Source organism: Zonotrichia albicollis, chromosome 5 (genome assembly GCF_047830755.1).
Source record: "Zonotrichia albicollis isolate bZonAlb1 chromosome 5, bZonAlb1.hap1, whole genome shotgun sequence".
Classification (NCBI taxonomy): Eukaryota; Metazoa; Chordata; class Aves; order Passeriformes; family Passerellidae; genus Zonotrichia; species Zonotrichia albicollis.
The window spans coordinates 35,130,504-35,150,634 of record NC_133823.1 but is presented as its reverse complement, the minus strand read 5'-3'; the positions used below and the strand labels follow the sequence as shown (position 1 = coordinate 35,150,634).

The 20,131-nt window shown below is 38.4% G+C and overlaps 1 protein-coding gene across 1 annotated transcript; it reads left to right on the top strand.

Annotated features, from left to right (window-relative positions):
• Positions 1–5,273: 5,273 nt before the first annotated feature.
• On the top strand, positions 5,274–18,337 carry AGA (aspartylglucosaminidase). Its single transcript, XM_005483910.4, has 9 exons — positions 5,274–5,554; positions 7,431–7,584; positions 8,700–8,812; positions 11,409–11,521; positions 12,297–12,411; positions 13,246–13,321; positions 14,040–14,147; positions 16,193–16,326; positions 17,151–18,337. The coding sequence occupies exons 1-9, from the start codon at positions 5,410–5,412 to the stop codon at positions 17,249–17,251; spliced, it is 1,059 nt and encodes a 352-aa protein (XP_005483967.1). The 5' UTR covers positions 5,274–5,409; the 3' UTR covers positions 17,252–18,337.
• Positions 18,338–20,131: the final 1,794 nt, after the last annotated feature.

Below are 20,131 nucleotides of genomic sequence, written 5' to 3'. Positions count from 1 at the left end.
CTCCTAAATCAAATACTTATTGCTTTTCCATGGTCTAACCATGAAAATATCACAGTGTTGCATGTGTTGATATACACTCTGGCATTAGACAACCCTAACCTGGTGAGAATTCTGGTTAAAATCTTAGGCATATTCAAACCATTTGAAACAGATATAGACATCATAAGTTGCCATATTTCTATATTAATATTTGTATAATACAGGTTTGATGTTAGATTCCTCCCAACACTGAAAACTTTAAATATGCTCATTTAACAATGTCAAGACAACCTTCAGATTTGGATGAAGTAAAGAGTAAGTGGCTGTATTTTTCCAATATGTTTATTATTGCCATGTATTTCATTTATAAAGATATCAGAAAGTTACAAAGAATTGTAATTAAAAAAAAAAAAGTTCCAAAAATGTGCCAAGGTCCATTACATGTTCCATATGACAACTTTATTACAGAAGTGGACAAGAATAGCAATTATAAAAAGGAAATATATTACCTACAGCTTGTTTAGAGACAGAATACACCAAAATGACAGTACAGGAACATATTATTCTGTGGCATGATGTGACAATAATTATTTTGAAGTTACAAAGGAAGAAAAGAAACTACTATAACTTAGAATTTGATTTAAAAAAAAGAAGTGGTACCAAAAGGAAATTTAGCAATGCGAGCTATTATTGCTATTATAGTTTTACTTGTTATTGATGACTGTTTGGTTTTTATAATTAGCAGCTGTAATTTTTCTCATTATCAATATTAATGCGCATTAACATATTGCCAAAGACCAGAGAGTGATAAGGTCGCAGGCACTGGTGCTACACAATGTACAAACCTTCAATGGAATGACAATTCATACCCAAAAGACCTGACAGCAGAAGTGAAAGAGAACATGTAACACATGGAAAAAGATGGTTGGGAAAGAGATGACAGCAGCAGGGAAAGCAGAGGTCCGGATAATTGTGTGATTCAAATTTTATACACTTTGACAGATCACACACTGAAAGTTTTACAGGGGATTCAGGTGAAGATAACTAAGTAGCTTTGAAAATGTTTACACATAGCTCCTCTCAAGTTTGAGAAGAGGCATAAGGCTTTTTCCTAGAAGATTTGAGAGGCAGTTAATGGAGACATAGACTATGAATAAATCTGTTCGTTCTTTAGAGTGTTGTTCAGCGAATGAGTGAACATGCGTATTATAAGAAGCCAAAAATGGATTGAAAGAGAAAAAAATTTTAAAATCCAATCCAGTGCTTCTACAAATCTACTTGAATGAGAAAACCACAACACACAGTTAATTTAAAAATATATTTTAATTAGCAAGTGCTAATCAAACTTGATTACTTTTATTAACGAAATTATTCTCATATTTGCTGTTCATGTGTTTATGTTAGTATTAGAAATTGTAACTAAAATGATGATAAAAGTGCAAACAAATTATATAACTATATAACTACAAAATTTAATTAGATTTCAAAGCACATTTACAGCAAATTTGAGACAGCAAAAAGGAGCCAGGCATGCATTTTTAAAAGATGGTGCCAGATTAGGTCACACAGATATAATTGAGGTCAGAATTTGGCCACTGTAGGAACAGACCCTCTCAGTGAAAGAGGTGAATTTCTTCTTCTGTTTTTCATTAATTACTCAGTGCCATCCAGTCACAGTGTTGTCTGCTGTAGATCCTCTCACTAATTCCTTGTCCATGCAAGCCATTCTCTAGAACATTCTTTCAATATTATACATATGAACAAAAATTCTCCTTGTATAAACACTGATTTGCTTTTTAGCAGCAGGGACAAAAGCTTGTTAGCATCATCATTTAGCTCAGCTATGGTCTCTAAGATAACAGTAAGTATTGGGGACAAAGAGATGAAGGAGCATTTCCACTGCTGATGTAGCAACGGCCGATATAAGGCAACAGGTAATTTTTAAGAAAACACAAAGAATTTTTAAATCCCAAGACCAATTTTAAAATATTTTATGTGAGAGACTGAACATAAATCAAGAGCCTGTGGATGCAGCAGAACAGACTTGTAGAGTTGTTTTGGACACTGCTCAAATTCTCCCTAGCTTTCAGCATGTAGAGAGTTTTATTGACCTTGCTGTTGGTTTTACACAGTGTATCTGAAAGCAGTGTTTGCTTTGTTTGTTCACATACAGCATAAAAATATAATAAATAGCATTGTATACAGTAAAGCAAGGATTCAAGATTGCATTTATTTCTAGCAGGAAGTCATTCACGTTTGAGTGCCAGTTAGAAAGCATGCTACAGAAATCAAACCAACTGAATTTCTGCATGAGCCTCAAAGCATAATGTTCTGGTGTTTCAAGTCATACAAAACATTCTTTTCACAGCTGTGCAGGCTCAGCCTGCAGATGAAACTATCACAGTCAATACTTACTTGAATGACACCCATATTAAAGTGGTTTTCTTTCATAACAGTCCATTTTATCTCATGAAAAGAAAACTGTATTTGAAAAATATCATTAATGTATCCACTTTATGAATGTGTTGGATTATATATATATATAATATATATATATATATATTATATATATATATATTTATTTTTTTTACTTATTGCTAAATTTATTTCCTGAAAATATTTTGTTCTATTTCCCTTCAGCTAATATTAATTTGGAACTGTGTTTCAGTCCATCTCCCTCACCTAACTGGCTTACAGAGAAATACATACAGTATTAAATAAGAACAGTAATAGCAGAAATAAATCAGCTAACAGTACTTACCTGAGTAAAGGTTTCTCTAGATTACTTATAGTTTTGCTTTTGGGAAATGGCTGAAACCAAGGCCACACTATCACTGAAGTCAAACTCAATACTGTATTTCATTATTTTGTGACTTCTGTGTTAAAGGAGAATACATTCCTTTGCGGCAATCATTTAATTCCAAAGCCTGTGGTACGTTTTGTTACAATAAAAATAGCATTTTATTCATATGCTTCGGGCTTCTTAAACCAGCTTGGGTGCACTCACAATTTATATATGCCTACAGAACTCAGGCTCTCACACATGAAGTCCAAGTATGCCCTCTTAGCACAAACACAAGACCAACAACATTGGTGCTAAAGTGTAATTGAGTTTGGCACATTATATATTGAAAAGGAGTAATGTGGACAAGCCAGAAGAGTATTTAAGAAAAAAAAAGAGTTGAGTTTTTATCCACATAGAAGAAAAAGTCACCTTTTCCTTTTGTTCAGATATAATAGGTGGTTGATGATCAGCGGCTCCTTGAACCTAATCAGCCCTGAACACAAGCCAGTGAATTCTGCTTACAGCAGGTAAGCTTTTGGACCTGGAAACTGTCAGAGTGCTATGGCAAAGGGTCAAAGGCTTTGAACTACTGCTAACTGTTTAACAGGAAAAGCTTGAGTGGCAGAGGCAGGATTAGGAAATTACATGTTACAAATTTTATGATTTCTGTAAAGCAGTCATATTGTGAAAATCATTGTGAAAAGCAAAGCTTTTCACAAATTTTTAAATGAACTATTTGGCTGTAGCAGGTTCCAAAACACGCCCTTCGCAGAAATGTCTCTGTGGCATAAGGTGCTTTTGACAAAGACATCCATGTTAGCAAGGTGGCACATGAAGATGCTGCAAATGGATCTCATGAGCTTAGGGGAAGATTGCTGCCACCCTGCATCCCTGCTATTGCACAGCCTTCCCACACCACTACAGCTCAGCTCCCGCACTCCAGCACCACTGGCAATCTCATTGGCAGGTGGGGGCCCTGCACAAACAGGCGGGCTGTAACACATATCTAGACTCAATAAAAAAGCTGCATCGAAGGCAGCACAGCCAGCAGGTTGAGGGAGGTGATTCTGCTCCTCTAGGCTGCTCTGGTGAGACTCCACCTCAAGTACTGCATCCAGCTCTCTGGGACCGTGTGAGAGTCTGTCCGAATTTTCCCTCATCTGCCTCACAATCGTCCTCGGGAGACCACTGAAGAGAAGACCCCCCCGTCTAGAATCTCTGGCTCTGAAGGAGAAAAGTCACATGGCAAAAGCCCTGAGACTTGAAAGCTCAGTGTTAAGCTATTGTTTTCACAGGTGTGTTTGCTGTATGCTAAGAAGGGGGCACCGTGCCCCATTTGCAACAACAGCAGCTTTGGAAGCTGTCCCATCTCTCGGCCTGGCTGGACTTCTCCTGAGTTTCAGGTGGTCTCCCACAGAAGACCCTCACCTGTTTTACAACCACTGTGACAGAGCCCGGGGGAGGTGTGTGGGGGAGGCAAGCTGGCCAAAGCGAGATGTTTGCCTGCAGGTTGTGACCACTGAACCAAGAAAACAATGGCTCTCACTTACTGCTGAGAACATGGACTACCTGTTACATCTGTTCCCTATTGTATCTGTTTCCCCCTCCTCACAATTTTCAGTAATAAAAACCTCTGAGTTAGCTAGAGCCTTTCAGATCTCCCCAGCGTAGCAGGCGGACCCTCGACTGGACTGGACCAAAGGACTTCGTCTCTGCGTTGGTAGCTATATCCCCTCCCTCTCTCTCTTTCCTCACGCTTTCTCTATCTTTTTTCTCTCCCTTAATCCCTCTATCGCATTTTTGCTGTGGTTATTTCAATAAAACTGTATGTATTTTGATTATCACTGCAACCCTCCTTGTACCGTGTTGGTTTTTGCACTCTGAGATCACTCCTATGAACCATCTGGTCATCTGTTCACTAGGACGGATCCTGACAGACCCCAACACAGGAAAGAGGTTGACCTGTTGGAGTAAGGCCACACCAGGTTGATCAGAAGGATGGAGCACCTCTCCTAAGAGGAAAAGCTGAGATAGCAGAATAACTGGAGTTATTCTGTCTGGAAAGGCTTCAGGGTGACCTCATTGCAGCTTTCCAGTACCTGAAGGGAACTTACTGGAAAGATAAAGACTATTTATAAAGTGCAGGTAGTGACAAGACAAGGGGAATGGGCTCAAATTGAAACAGAGTAGGCTTAGATTGCATATTAGGAAAGAATTCATTAGTGTGAGGGTGGTGAGGGACTGGAACAGGCTACTCAAGGAAGCTGTGCATGCCTCATTCCTGGAAGTTCAAGCCCAGGTTGGATGGGTCTCCGAACAGTTTGGTTAACTGGATGGCGTCCCTACCTGCGGAAGGGGGATTGGAACTACGTGATCTCTAAGGTCCCTTCCCACCCAAACCATTCTATGATTCTGTGAAATACAAACTGTATTTGTGGGCGTGGGCCTCGGTCTTTGCCGAGGGTGTAGCTCTTCCTAGCCACGATGCCGTTTCCGTGCCTGCAGAGCCCGACGCCGGGCTGCGGTCAGCGCCGGGCCCAGCCCGATTGGCACGGCCCGCGGGCAGCGCGGCCAGGGCCGGGCTGTGCGCGCCTGCGCCGCCGGCTTGGAGGCGGCGGAGCCGAGCGGGGCCGGGCCGGGCGGCGATGGCGGCGGGACGCGGCGGGGACTGGCAGGGAGTGACGGTCGTGCTCCTCTTCCTCGGTGTGCTGACGCCGGCGGGCGCCGCCTCAGCTGCCGCTCTGCCTGTAGTCATCAACACCTGGGCGTTTAGGACGGCCGCAGACACAGGTGTCCCGGCGGGGCCCCGGGCTGCAGTGGGGCGGGTGGGGCGATGCTGTGTCTTTCGGGAGCGTCCTCCTGCTGAGGGGTTGCCGGGCGCACCTGGGTGTCGGTGCTGGTTAAGGAAGAACGAGACTCTGAGGCGTGACTGGGCTGAAGCGTGGCCAGAAGGAGCGGGCTGTGCCCCGGCTGCCAAGCGGGCTGGCTGCGGAGCCCGGCTGTGCCCGCCGCGCTGCCCCGTCACGGCTCAGGGGCAGCCCCGATGCCGGCGCGGAGGCGCCTCGGCCGGCTCGGGAAGGGTTATCCTTTCTATGGAAGGGCCCAGCGGCGGAGCTTGCCTCTCCGTCTCTCTGCCACTAGGAACCTGCGGGCCAATGGTTTCGCTTTCCGCGATGGGAAGTAACGCTAAAAATACCGATCAAAACCCCAGAAACTAAAGAGGGGAGTTACCAACTGTGAAAAAGACATGCTTTTGTTAATAATGTGGTTTGCACTCTTGTGCAGTGTTATTTAAGGCTTTGTTGTTTTTGGTTTTTTTGAGATTATAGTTATATTAATAGTTATATTATTAATAGTTATATTAATAGTTATATTAATAGACTTGCAGATTATTTTCTTACAGTCGAGTTGGAAGTAACCCCTTACTACAGAATGCCTGCTTGTGAAACGAGTTACCAGTAAAGCCTTTTAATGGTCAGAAGTGAAATACAGTCATGAAAATTGCAAGGCCCTTGGCTTTGCAGCTTCTGAAAGCCTGTGCTAAGGCTTAAAGGTAATAGGTAATACACCAACAAAGGTAATAGGAATCAGACGATACTCATCACACTGACGTTTGTAATAGACGCAAGCATATGTGGAGTTGGATGCATAGTATTAAGTCTTATTTTTTCCCTGGTGCAGGCAACTTCATGTAGTAGTGAAGCATCTGTGATGATTAGGCTTCTTGGCATATGCTGCCTCCCCTGTGCTGGGTCTGTCAGGTGATGGAGTGCCAGAGCCAGCACAAATTGGAGTAAGCAGGACTGTGATTGTCAGTGGCAGCAAGCTCAAGCACCTTAGAAGATGTTGCCTGAGGTCCATCCTTGTGAAATCTATCTGCAATGCCTTCAGGCTCAGTGTATCCAAGTCATGTCATTTGACAAATCTGCAGTGTCTTACAAAAGTTGCACCATGATCTAGATCCTGAAGAATGGAGCACCAAGGGTTGAACAGGACAATGTGGAGACTTAATTTCTTATGTATAATTTTCACTTTGCTTTTGTGCTTGCATAGTTACTGATGTAGATTTATACCTTTTTATTCTGCAGTTGGACACATAATACTCTCATACGAAGCTTTTGAGAGCAGGGTTTTTTTTTTTTTTTGGCCTTTTTTTGGTTCTTTTCTTTTGCGTTGGAAGATTTTTTTCCTCCCTCTTTCTTCTCCCAGAAGGCTTTAAATGAGTGGTGATAAAGCAATGATTGGTCTGGACAGAGAAGGGCATTTGATCTAGAGAACTTGTGATAATGGTTAATAAATAATACCTCAGTCAAAAGAAAAGCTCTGTTTCTCAGTGAGAAATACTAATCAGATATGCAAGGAGAAGAATATTTAGAAAAGTGAATAGTGAATTTAGAAAATATAACCAATTCTTTGATTGTATTTATATTTATATTTATATTTATATTTATATTTATATTTATATTTATATTTACATTTACATTTACATTTATATTTACATTTACATTTACATTTACATTTACATTTATATTTTGACTTCATAATCTGTAATTTATAGTTTACTGGTTTTTATCCACTTAGGTAATGCACCTGCATCATGTTTATCTTCAAGCAGCAGTGGAAACTCTTTTCCCTGGTGACATTTAATTATTTGTGTTGATTACAGCTTGGAGAGTATTGGAGTCGGGAGGTTCAGAGCTGGATGCGGTCGAGAGAGGCTGTGGCCAGTGTGAGATCGATCAGTGTGATGGCAGCGTGGGCTACGGAGGAAGCCCGGATGAGAGTGGAGAAACAACTCTGGATGCAATGATTATGGATGGGTAAGGAAACTGTACAGAGAAGAGAATGATCCCTGCTGTTATAAATGACTCAAACCCCAAGTGGGAACGCATTATAAGAGTTTTATTGAGAAGAATAAAAAAGTTCACAAGGCAAAAGGGGCAGTGCTGTTAGCGTAGCCGAACACCAGAGGCTCATCTGGCAGCTCCACGTTTTATACCCGTGGTGTTCCATCAGCTTGCTGCACATTTGTTTTCATTTTACATAGTCTCGCCCCATGTCACTCTCCTGGGTGCCCACACAGTTTGATCAGTGTGATCCTCAGGGCCATCACTGGATGAGTTCTGCTGCTTTTAAGGTCGTGTCTCAGAGGTTAGGCCAGCAACAAACAAACAGTCTGTGCAATATGAACTCACAAACCCACACCACAACACAGAACCATCCTCATAACCAGGCCACTGCAACAATATCAACCACTCCACAGCACATATCACTATGTCAATATTGACAACATCATAATATTTAATTATCAATATAATTAGTGATATCAATTCATGCAACACCCAGTGAAAGCCAACTTCCATTAACTTGTTTCTCACACCTGCCATTTTTAGCGCACTTAAAGATTGTTACAGGATCTTGGTGCTTTGGGGCTGACTATGGAGGTCACTAATTTGTGGAACAAGACAAAATAACATATCTGATTGTGGAAGAGTAGGAAGTGACTCTTCACTTGTAGTGCATTAATCCAGTTCTAGGGTATAGCAGCTGAAACAGATGGTTTGTTGCATTGTTAGCTTTCCCTTTACATTCAGTCCGTAAATATTTCACTTTTGGAGCAATTGTCTTCAATAATTTTTTGCAAATGTGTGGTTCATGTTTTGAGTTTATGTAACAAAATAGTTACTCTACTGAAAATACTGCTGTGAATGAAAGTACTGTTTCTTGAGCAGTATCTCCGTGCCTGTGAAAGGAAACAATATATGTGGAAGTCTTTCCCTACTAATATAGTGACATCTGTCTGTGGCATAGAGCAATTAAAGCATTATGGTAAAGAAGCAAGCTTTTTGATCTAGATGAGAATAGATTTTGTCTAGTAAAAAGTATGCAATTATTCTTGTAGTTATAATAAGTTTTAAATATTCCTTGTTTCCAGCAACACTATGGAAGTTGGGGCTGTTGCAGATCTCAGGCGTGTGAAAAATGCGATTGGTGTAGCACGAAAGGTCATTGAATACACTAAGCATACATTACTAGTGGGAGAGTCAGGTAATTATTCCTTTAACTCTTTCCAAGTCAAACCCTCATTTTAAAACACTTCATAGTAAAATTGCCATATTTTCATCTTGGTAATACAGGTACAAGAATTTCTTGACAATCAAATGAATCTACTCAGATAGTTCAAAAGTGTTTATTCTTCCATTCTGTGTCCATGAAACAGGTTTATTTTTAGACAGAAAAAATAGTTGTATGTTTTTTCCGTTGGCTTAACTGCAAATATTGACTTGTAATCCTAAGGCTAATATCACCGATAACCAAGTTACCAAAGACGATTTATTAAAAGACACCATAAAAACTCTTAGATGTAAGTATTGCATTTAAAACCAGTAACTTTTTCTAAGGAATGGCAGAATTAATAGACACTGGAGTTAATTTCTAATATTTTGGTATATGCTGAGTGTGATTAGTGTATTTCATAGTTTAAAAGTATTAGTGAGAATTTAAATGAAAAATAACTCATTAAAGGCTGTACTACCAGACACAACAAAAGAGCAATAGCAAATTGGAGGATTAGTTGAGCTATTTTAATACAGGCTGCTGTTGGTAGAGCAGTACCAGTTTCAAAAAGAGCTGTTCATTCCCCAGAGGTGTGTTAGTGGTGAACAGGTTTCTTGGCTTTAAAGAAGCCTGCTCTGAGCCTGTACCTGCTCAGAAAGAAATATGCAGATAAGTGTGGAAAATGGCACCTGAGCATTAATGGTGATTCAGTTGCTTTGAAGTTGATAAGAAAAGATAAAATGTTCGTGAAGTAATTAGTATGTGCAAAAGTAAGTGCATGAGCAATTTTTTGGTGGAGTAAAATGAAACCATTTTGGGAGGTGAGGATACAATTTGACTGAAGGTCTGAACAGAGAAACATGCAGATTCTGTTTAATTTAAGGCAATTGACCATGATGATGAGTGACTTTTCTAAGAGAAATTTCTCATGTAGTGCAGAAAAAGAAATTGTTCAGGTGTTAAATAGTGGAGGGAGAAATACTTCTAATACTTGTTTGCCCCTCATTGCTAGTTACCATAGTATTTTTAATTTTAATCTGAAAAATGAACAGATAAGGAAAATGAAGAAACAGAAGGATTAAAGTGCTGATTTTAGATACATCTTCCAAGCTAAGAAGATAGCTCTTTGCTTAATGGAGGGATATGGACAAGTTTATTGTGCTGAATACTGTCAGTGATAGCTTGCTCAGAAGAAAACACCTAGCAGTCATGGCAGAAGAAAGATGTGAAAGCTAAAGATTCATCTGAGTAAAAATCGGAGATGGTATTTAATTGTAATGAATTAATGAAAACAGTGGAGAAATTGAGAAAGACTATTTATTTTGGAGAAGTTTTTTTTTGTGGAAATCGGAGCTTGGATAAGAGAAACTCTGGTTGTCTTCACCAGATGAAGATGAATAAAAAGAAAATCCATATGAACCTTCAAACAGGCATGTGAGAAAACAAAATAGAAATACTTGTATTTCTAAATAGAAGTACTTGTATTACAGAAAAGATAGCTAGAACAGTAAAATCTTTTCTTATAAATGCGTGTAATCTCTGTATGCATTTTTTATTCAAGATGCAAAATCAGGAACTCTGCTTTCTGGAACAGAAAAAATGTTTCAAAAGCTATGAAATAATTCTTGATAAACATGCACAAGCACAATTTTATCTTAGAAAAAAAAAAAAACAAAACAAAAAACCCCAAAACAACAACACAAAACCCCAAATTCTGCCTGTTTGTTCTATAAGTGGGAAAGTATTTATTTAATTGAAGCTGTCAATTTTCTTTTCCTCTGAGTGCTGATAATTGTGTCAGTTTTTTAGAAAAGCAGTCCAGAAATAATTGAAGGCTTCTCTTAATTCTTGGACTGGATAAGTTTGTTCACCTGTGTGTTATAGTGACATTATTATCAAGGATAGATTAAATAAATTCAAGCAGCTGCACCTAGCAACAGTATCTGTTACTGGGTAATATCAAAGGTATCTACAGCTAAAAGATGACAGAAGAGGTGATATTTTTTCTTTTCCCTTTTCCTAATGATAAGTCCTTCATAGAAGTGTAGCATTCTTTCATTGCTTGTTTGGTATTTCTTTTGCTCTCTTGTCACATACTATATTAATTTTCAAAACAAGGAAGCAGTCACTTCTAAAGCTGCTAGGACGAAGTGTAATGTGATGTAAGCTGGTGGATTGCTTTCTTCAGGTATCAGTTTTAATGACAAACATGGTGTATGTTATTTATATTTAATAAAAACTTGCTTTTTAGGGAAAATACACTTATATTTTTATGACTTATTTATTTCTGTGATGCTTAGGCTGTTCTTGCTTCATACCCTTGTGTCCAGTTGATTAACAGAGTTGAATTTGTTTCTCTTTCAATGGGAAAACTTTTATGTCACTGCCTGTGAAGCAAGAGTTGGCTACTGCAGTTCTAGATTATTCTAATGGCTGAAACTGCTCCCTGAAGATGTATTTCTCATTTCCAAAAAGGATGTCAAATTTCTTGATTTCTAAAAAAGCAAAACATGAATACATTATCATAAAACCCATAAAACTGTGAATAAATCAGTGTTTCTTTTTTATTTTGTTCTTATTTTTCAAGCCTCCCTGTTTGCTGTAAAAATGGGATTTCCATATGAAGATTTAACTACTCAGAAATCCCTTTCGCTGTATTCAGAGTGGCTTAATCAAAGCTGTCAGCCAAACTACTGGAAGGTACAGTGCAGTAATGGCAGTGGAGGGGGGATTTAGAAAGTCATTAGTGCCTCTTCCTTTCAGCTTATATTGAAGTTACCCTTTACATGTGAAGAAAAACAATTTTTGTCTATTATACAGAAAAAACTTGGTATTACTAAGCACTTGGCAGACTTGGCAGTGTGTGTGTCTAGTTATAATTTCTTAGCTCCTGCTGCTTTTGACCTTGCTGCAGCAATGTTTTGGTGTGGGAGTTAATTAGTTCTTGATTGGGACAGGACTTACCAAAATAAACAAAGCAGTGCATGTATTTTTTGATGCATGTATAAATTTCTGGAAAAAAAATCTTACAGTAATAATTAAGATCTTTAAATAGCTTAGAGGCATTATGCAGACCGATGAATACATCAGGTTAATGCAGATGTCCATTAAACTTGCCTGTTGTGGTGAGCTTGGTTTGTTGTTTGAATGGGGCCTATTTTTGCTTTGGGTGTTATAGAATTCTACGTGTTTGTACACTGGTTTGGGGTTTTTTTGACCAGTCAGTTGAGCAAAAGAGAGTCCTTAATTTGAACAACGTAACTTTTCCAGGAAAATCTTTTTACTGTGTAATGCCAGAAATCAGTCTTTATTCATGAAGCAAAACCATTTTTGGGATCTCTCAGTACATCTCTGTGGTCTAAGTACTGGACATCTAATGCCTTTATGGTAGATTATAGGTATTGACTAGAGTATTTTTTAATTTATCTGTATTGAATATGTTAGATTATTCATACAAATCACAAACTAATTACAGAATGTGGTGCCAGACTCTTCAAAGTCCTGTGGACCGTATAAACGGCGTGAAGAAGTAACTTATAAAGAAGAACAGACCAGCTCACAAAGAAATATTCATAACCATGATACTATTGGTAACAACTTTTGCTAACTCTGATGCTGATCTTTTTTTCCTCATTCCTCTAACAATTAAATCATACTTATTTTAAGAAGAGTATTTAATATAGGAATTACTTTCTGTTTATAGGGGTTTCAAGATTCTGTTACTTCTGTGTTAGAATGGAATGCCTATAAGTAGGATTTGTTTTTGTTTTTTTCAAGTTCAGTGGCTGCACAGACGCTTGCTTCATTTTTTGCCATTAACTCTTGTTCATTGCCCTGCTGCTTTTCCCATAGATAGCTTGGCATAATTGCTTGGGCACTTGTGGATGCTTAGGAAACTGACTAAGTTTAAAATAATTATGTTTGTCTTGATTATGATGCGCTGTCACCACCAACTTAAAAGGCCTTGCAGTGGTAGAAGAAATGAGTATACCGTTAGTCCTGTTGCCAGCTAAAAGCAGTGTTTTTCATGCTCCTTAAACTTATAAAGTTTGCTTTCATTTTTCTTCTATTCTGGCTTTTTTCTAAATCAGTAAACTTCTACAGAAATTAACATTAAAAGAAGTTAGCAGTAGCAGTTCGTAAAACTTCTGAGAGTTTACTGATTGAGGATTGTTAGTTGCTAAGACTGTAAGTTGATTAATGAGTGGATCAGACAAAGGACTAGAGTAGTTACAGGTTCATGTCCTTCATATCTTTATACTTCGTAGTCTTGAAACTTGCACTTTTTGGTTTAGTTTGGATTTTTCTAAGTTTAGCAGTAACTTTTTGTCTGATGGTCTTTACAATACCAAGAATTTACAAGTTGTAAGTGCCAACTAAATAAATGTGCTAGTAGTGTCCCTGAATATGTTTTGTCCCTGTAGGTATGGTTGTAATTGGCGCGAGTGGAACTGTTGCTTCTGGGACATCTACTAATGGTGCAATCCACAAACTTCCAGGGTTAGTATCTCTGATTTTACAAAAAAGCCTTTTTCCCCACCTTGTTGTCTATGTTAAACTTGTCATTGGGACTTAAAACATTAACCTGTAGATCACAAAATGGCTTTGCTTCTTTTTGTGCACTCGCCATAAATCCTAATATTGAGAAACTTATTCAGTTGCAAGAGTACGTGTTGCATTTGAGGGAATGCTTGTTTTTCAGCTTGGTTAATTTACCATATAGAGGCACTAACAACTGGCACAGTTGTGAGACAACTTGTAAGTCAAGGCACCAGAGACAAATAAGCATTTTGGAGAGGTGCAGTCTCCTAAGAAATGTACATAAAATCAGAGCCTCAGGCTTGTGTTATGTCTTTGAGATACTTTTTCTACACAGTTAGGATTATTGTCTGTCAACCAAGTCAGACAACTTCTGGATTTAGCAACAAGTTATTGAACATATTAATGTCCCCAGCTGCTTACTGTTGCCCACAGGCTAAAGCTCACTGGCTTAACTACTGTCAGTATAATAACAGACAATTATGCATTGGCGGTGGATTGAGCCTCAGGTCAGTCAGGTTATCACAGATCATTTTTACAGGTAGTTTAAAGACAAGACTTTTGACTGCAATGAATTGACCTCTTTACCTGTTCTTTCCTCCTGTGGGTTTAATGCTAAGTCAGCTGGAGGCAGTAAGGCTGACAAAGTTTGGTTTTTACTTTCCATTGTTCACTACAGGCGTGTGGGAGATTCTCCAATAGCTGGAGCGGGATCCTACGCGGACAGTACAGCCGGAGGAGCTGCAGCCACTGGGGATGGTGACATCATGATGCGCTTCTTACCCAGGTTTGTCCTTAGGGCAGACTTTGCTAGATTTCTGCAGCAAAATGTGGACTCAGCAAATGAAGAAATTGATTAAAAATATGGTCTGACTTAGTGGCTGCTGAAGTTGGGAGTAAAGGAAGGAGTGGAAGGGGAAAGAATAGTAGCAGAACCAAGTTACCCTTTTGATCTGTTTTACAAGAAGAGGCTTAAATATCTTGGTGACAGATCCCTTAATACTGCCAAGCTGTGAGCAAACAGGCAGTGGGTAATGAGTATATTTCCAACCTGTATAGTTTTTAGCAGAACCAATTAGCTTTCTCTCCAAAGCATTTTGTGTTTGGGAAAGTATCATAAATTGTAGAAAGGATGAGCTGTGGGTCTCAGCTCACTCAGGAGGTATCACTGCAGCAATCCTTTGTAATTGCATCTAATTTGGAACTGAAAGAGGTGTTTTAGTGTTGTCACAGTGGTTGCATACACTGTGTAGAAATAGCTCTCTTCATGAGCGTCCTCGTGGGTTAGTCTCAGTAGGAATCAATTATGGAAGGCCATGCTGAACATAATGGGCACTGATGCTTGAAGGATAATATAGAAATGGCCTTCATATCACTCAGGGAACTTCTCTGAAACTCTGGCAGCCAAGAAAGCCTGCTAGCTGTTGCATATTTATAGATGTTGTCAGTGAATTTCAAGCTGTTCTGAGTTGGTCTTTCAAATACAAGGCAGTTGACAACTTGATGAATCATCTGTCTTGTCATACAAGATACCAAGGTGAGTAGTGAGTTGGTCTCCACGATAAGGTTAGTCAGTAAAAGCTTAGATTGCGTTTAAGCAGCCTGAAATATTTGTCTGTAATGCTTAAAACATTTAATGTTGGCACCAGTGGGTTAATCACCAGACTAGGTGGTTAATTACTGGTTCCTTATAGATAGAGATTTTTACTAATTGCATGATATTTAGATATTCCCACATGAAAACAAAGACAAGAATTAACCTCACAGAAGTGAAGGAACTGTCAAATGAAGGGAAAAATTGTTAACATTTTCCATATGTCTTCATTGAGGTGGCAACTTCTTGTTGAGTTTTTGATTAGTCAAGACTGAAATACAGCTTTATATTCAGATACTTATCTTTAGATAACTTAAATCTATTTGATTGTTAGAATAAATCAAAGATTATTGGGAGTCTCAAAATGCAAGCGTTCTTCTTTTCTGTGGAACTTCAATAACATCTGTAATTAATGCAATCTGTAGATGTCTTAGTGTAACAAGTTTGTCTTGGTATATGCATCTTTCATCAAAGCGATAAAATGGTTGCTTGTAATTTATGTCATGAGTTGCCATTTAATCTTCAGGTTCCAAAATAAAATGGCAACATAAGTAATTTTTTACCTCAGGACACTTTGGAAATGCAACTTGTTCCTCTCAAGCAATTTCTTTCAATATAATAGAAATTCATTTTGATTACTCTTAGAATAAGGGAGGTTTTTTAGTCACTTTGCAAAAAGTTTGAAAGTGGCTCAAAGTCCTGATCCAAACATGGTACCTTCATATTCATAAAATCTGTCAATTTTGATGTTTTCAGAAACTTAATTTTTTCTAAAAGATTTTCTTAATGCTTACTGAATTCAGTAATTTATCAGTAATGTAATACAGAGTTTTCCTCAAAAAATTATCTTTACATTAGCCTTTCTGAAAATTAGCAATTTACTTCTAATGTTAAACCAAATCATGTGATGAAAAGTAGAAGTCTTCTAAGCCACTTCTTCTTGCAGTTATTTAACTGCTCTTTTGCTTAGCCTCTTCTCCTGCAAATGATCAGAGTTCTGTCTTGGTTTGGCCTGCCATAGAATGATACATGGTATAGATGTCATCTTGTAGTCCCTTTTAGTCTTGTTTTTAATTGCTTTTGTGCCCAATTTGAGTAATAATTGTCAACAAGAAGTTGGCCTAAAAAATTATCATGTGATCCATCATTCAAAGAAACCAGGGTCTCTTCTGTGGTATTTTAAATTATGTAACCTAAACATGGCTAATTTTCTGGGTATGGGGTTGGGTTTTTTTTAGTTACCAAGCTGTGGAATATATGAGGATGGGAACAGACCCAACATTAGCCTGTCAGAAAGTTATTTCCAGAATCCAGAAGTACGCTCCAAAGTTCTTTGGTGCTATCATTTGCGCCAATACAACTGGAAGTTACGGTATGTATTTTGTTTTGCAGACAAAGGTGCTTGACCCTAACTAGGTCACTGATGTACAAAACTGGACAGAGATTTTGAAAAAGTCTTTAATTATTCTTTGAAAACTGCAGCAGCACTGGCCATTCACAGTATGGAATACTGGTTAGCAGGGCAGCTGTGTCCTAGTGCAGACTGGAGATAATTTAATTTTGCGTTTTGATGTCTTAGACTTTCACAAAATTTATGGAAGTCTTAGCAAAAGCCAAAAATATTTACAACCTTCATTTGTTTCCTGGACTGTATACGATTAATTTGAAGGTTTTAAAAAATGACTGCTTTGCTTTCCCTAGATATGGCATAAGGGAGGGAGAGAATATGAATGTTAAGCATAGCTTCAGAGTGATCTAAGAGTAGTCATTGTGCCAGGCATTTCATTAGTGAACTCTTAGATCAGTAGGAAGTACAATTTGCTAATCAATGTGGATTATTTAGTTAGACTGCTTTGCTTATTCTTTGATCTGCTACTTCCTATAGTTCTGTGTTTAAGAGATTAGTGTTGAAGGGACTCATTAAATTAATCAGGATTGAAAGAGAGAGAGATTTTCCTGACTTGTGTTACTGTTTTGAATTGTACTATAAGGGCATTAATTGCACTACAACAACCAGCAGTAATTTTAACTTAAAAATTAAATGCTTTCAAGATATCTTGGGTTAAACAGATTGTAAAAGAATAATTATTCCACTGTAGTAGAATTAGTAACTGGATCTTTAGATGATAAAATACAGTGACAGAGAGACTAATGTCAAATATAGTAAATTAGAATCTTGTTTTCTTTTTTTCCTAGGTGCTGCATGTAATAAAATTCCAGGATTCACACAGTTTCACTTCATGGTTTCAAACCCTTTGCTAAGTCGACCAACTGAGCAAGTAGTAGACTGCATTTAATTCCTTTTGTCCTGTTAGCATCTCAGCTTAGAAGAGGACAGTGCTAAGTACCACCAGTTACTACTTCTTAAAAATGGTTGTTTCTAGCATTTAATGGCTATTATGGTCTGCTTGTTTTCCTAAGAACTGAGTAGCCAGAAGTGATGAATAGTAATCATTGAACAGGCCCTTTGCCTTGCCATTTAACAATATATTTGTCAGACATTTGGAATAATGGGCTGGAAGTGGAACTATGACTCTACACATAAAATTTATGTTGAGAATATGTAATTGTCTTTCTTAAGATTTAGTTGAGGTTTTCTCTTGAAAAGAAAATTGCTGAAATGAAAATGCTGACATGCAAGAAAAAGGGCTTGAGGAGTAGTGGAGACTATTTCAAACCTTTAATGAAGAGATAAGAAGTCCTTATGGACCATTCTAACTTCTTCCACAACAGCTAAGGATACATTTGAATAGACAGTACATGCAAGCATCCCTAGTAGTACAAACCTTTGAGGAATTTTGGTTGACTGACTGGATGTGAAGACAAATGATTAGAAATCATCTCGTCACCCATTTTTGTAGTGGAAGTTATGAACCATAATCACAGTGATTTCCTTGTCAGTAATATGCTGTGCACTCACCCTGTCCTACAGCACATTAACCTCTGCAAAGGAGCAGTTGAATGCCTAGAGTGTGACAGTTACTTATAGCTTTGGGTTTTGTCATTTTCTGTGTCTAGAGACACCAGGATTCATTTGGAATAGAACTTTAGCATCATGGGTTTTGGAACAGAACTTTAGCATTTACAAGTATTTGAAGATCTGTTTGATCATTCTCTTAAATTGGTGGCTTGCTGATTTGATGGAATCGTTGCTGAACTTGAGCTAAGAAATGGCAAAAGAGGAGAGCGGGTAAAAAGGATGTGTCTTGTCACTTTAATTATTCTCTGTCTAGTTAAATAAAATCATTGGGTAATAAAAGCACACATTAATGTATTAATAAAGTCATTTAGATGCTTGTGTACTGTGCATTAGATTAATTGTTGCTTTATGTTTCAAGGTAGTATCTTTAAAAGCTGGAAATAAACCATTCACTTCACCAGAATGGCTATGTTTAATGGCTTGCTATTGAACTTCATCAACAAAGTGATTTATTCACTTCTGTCACTGGATCCTCAGAGCATGTTGTAGCAGTGTTCACTGCAGGCCACAGAAAACTTTTGTCAGAGAAGCTCCTACTGAATACATCTGTAATGGATTAAGAAGAGTTTTCTACCTGTGCTACCTAGAATCCTTCTTCCATGGCTGCTCTATCTTCAGACAACTCAGGCAGTCAAGTGCAAATAGATTAATAAAATCCTAGTGATTGCTACTTTGAAGATTGCAGCATGGATTATGAACATCGAAGGTTCAGTACTGCGAGCAGAGTAGTAATGTCTCAAATTTCTGCAGCTGAATTCTCCCGGATTCATTTCTCAAAGAGGTTTGGGAACATCCATAGCTTGCTTTCTAGAGTGCTTATGTCACTCTGTACTAGCTAGTCTGTGCCAGTAAAGGTTATAGTGCCCTATAACACTGTATCTTGAAGTCACTGTTACAGTGCAAACTTCCTACATACCTTATCTGTGCTGGCTGACAGCAGCTGAATGTGAGCCAGCTGTGTCCAGGTGGCCAAGAAGGTAATGGCATCCTGGCCTGGATCAGCAATGGTGTGGCCAGTGGGACCAGGGCAGGGATTGTTCCTCTGTGCTTGGCACTGGTGAAACCAGACTTTGAGTCCTGTGTCCAGTTCTGGGCCCCTGACATTGAGGGGGACATTGAGGGTCTGGAGCGAGTCCAGAGAAGGGCAGTGGAGCTGTTGAAGGGTCTAGAGGGTAAATCCTAGGAGTGGCTGGGGGACAGGGGTTGTTTGGCCTGGAGAAAAGGGCTTAGAGGGGAACCTTACTGCTCTTTACAACTGCCTGAAAGGAGGGTGTAGCCAGGTGGGAGGCAGCCTTTTTATCCAGACTGCCATTGACAGGACAAGGGGAAATGGCCTCGAGCTGTGCCAAGGGAAGTTCAGGCTGGATATCAGGAGGAGTTTGTTCACTGGAAGGGTAGTCAAGCATAGGAATGGGTTGCCCAGGGAGATGGTGGAGTCACTGTCTCTGGAAGTGTTCCATAAAACACTGTGCACATGGCACTTTGTACTATGTTTTTTTTGGCACGGTGATGTTTCATGAAAGGTTGGACTTGGTGATCCTGGAGATCTTCTCCAACCTTACTGATTCTATTATTCTATGAAAATTACTTGTCTCCATGACATAGGCATTAATACATATGGTTAGATAATATGGGTTTCTTTGTGATGATGCATTAGTTATAAATGAAAGGGTTAGTTTCTGTAAATTATTTTGATATATCATTAATATGACAATATATTAAATCATAATATTAAGAATGTACCATTCTGATGTTATGGACAGAATTCAGAATTAGAAAAATAATGGCCGTGATATTTTGTCTTAGAATATTTTTTAAAGGTTGCTAATGATGTTCTGTTATGCTTAGCAGACACAAATTTTTTTAGAAAATATATCAAGTACAGACTCCTCTGAAAAGTAAGCAAAAACTATTACAATCTGTTGGAGTTGCAAAAAAGTATTTTACTGTTTTCAATTTCAATTTTTACTATCCAACTCTTACAATACAGAATATGAGGATTTGTGATTTAGTGGTTCAATTGAATGCATCTGTCTGTAAAGCTGTGGGGCTTTTTAAAGTTTATTAGCTTCTTTTTAGCCATTTTTTATCTGTTTCTATAGACAGAAAAAGAATCTTTGCTCAACAGTCTGACTAAAAGTGAACTATGCTCTGTTTTTGCGTGGCATCAAATTGTTCCTTAATAAAGCAATCTCTG

Bases quoted from the DNA above. Each gene is read 5' to 3' on its own strand.
- AGA (XM_005483910.4), top strand. From the start codon at position 5,410: ATGGCGGCGGGACGCGGCGGGGACTGGCAGGGAGTGACGGTCGTGCTC. The intron at 12,412-13,245 runs GTAACAACTTTT...TTGTCCCTGTAG, and splicing joins TCATAACCATGATACTATTG to GTATGGTTGTAATTGGCGCG. The intron at 16,327-17,150 runs GTATGTATTTTG...TTTTTTTCCTAG, and splicing joins CAATACAACTGGAAGTTACG to GTGCTGCATGTAATAAAATT.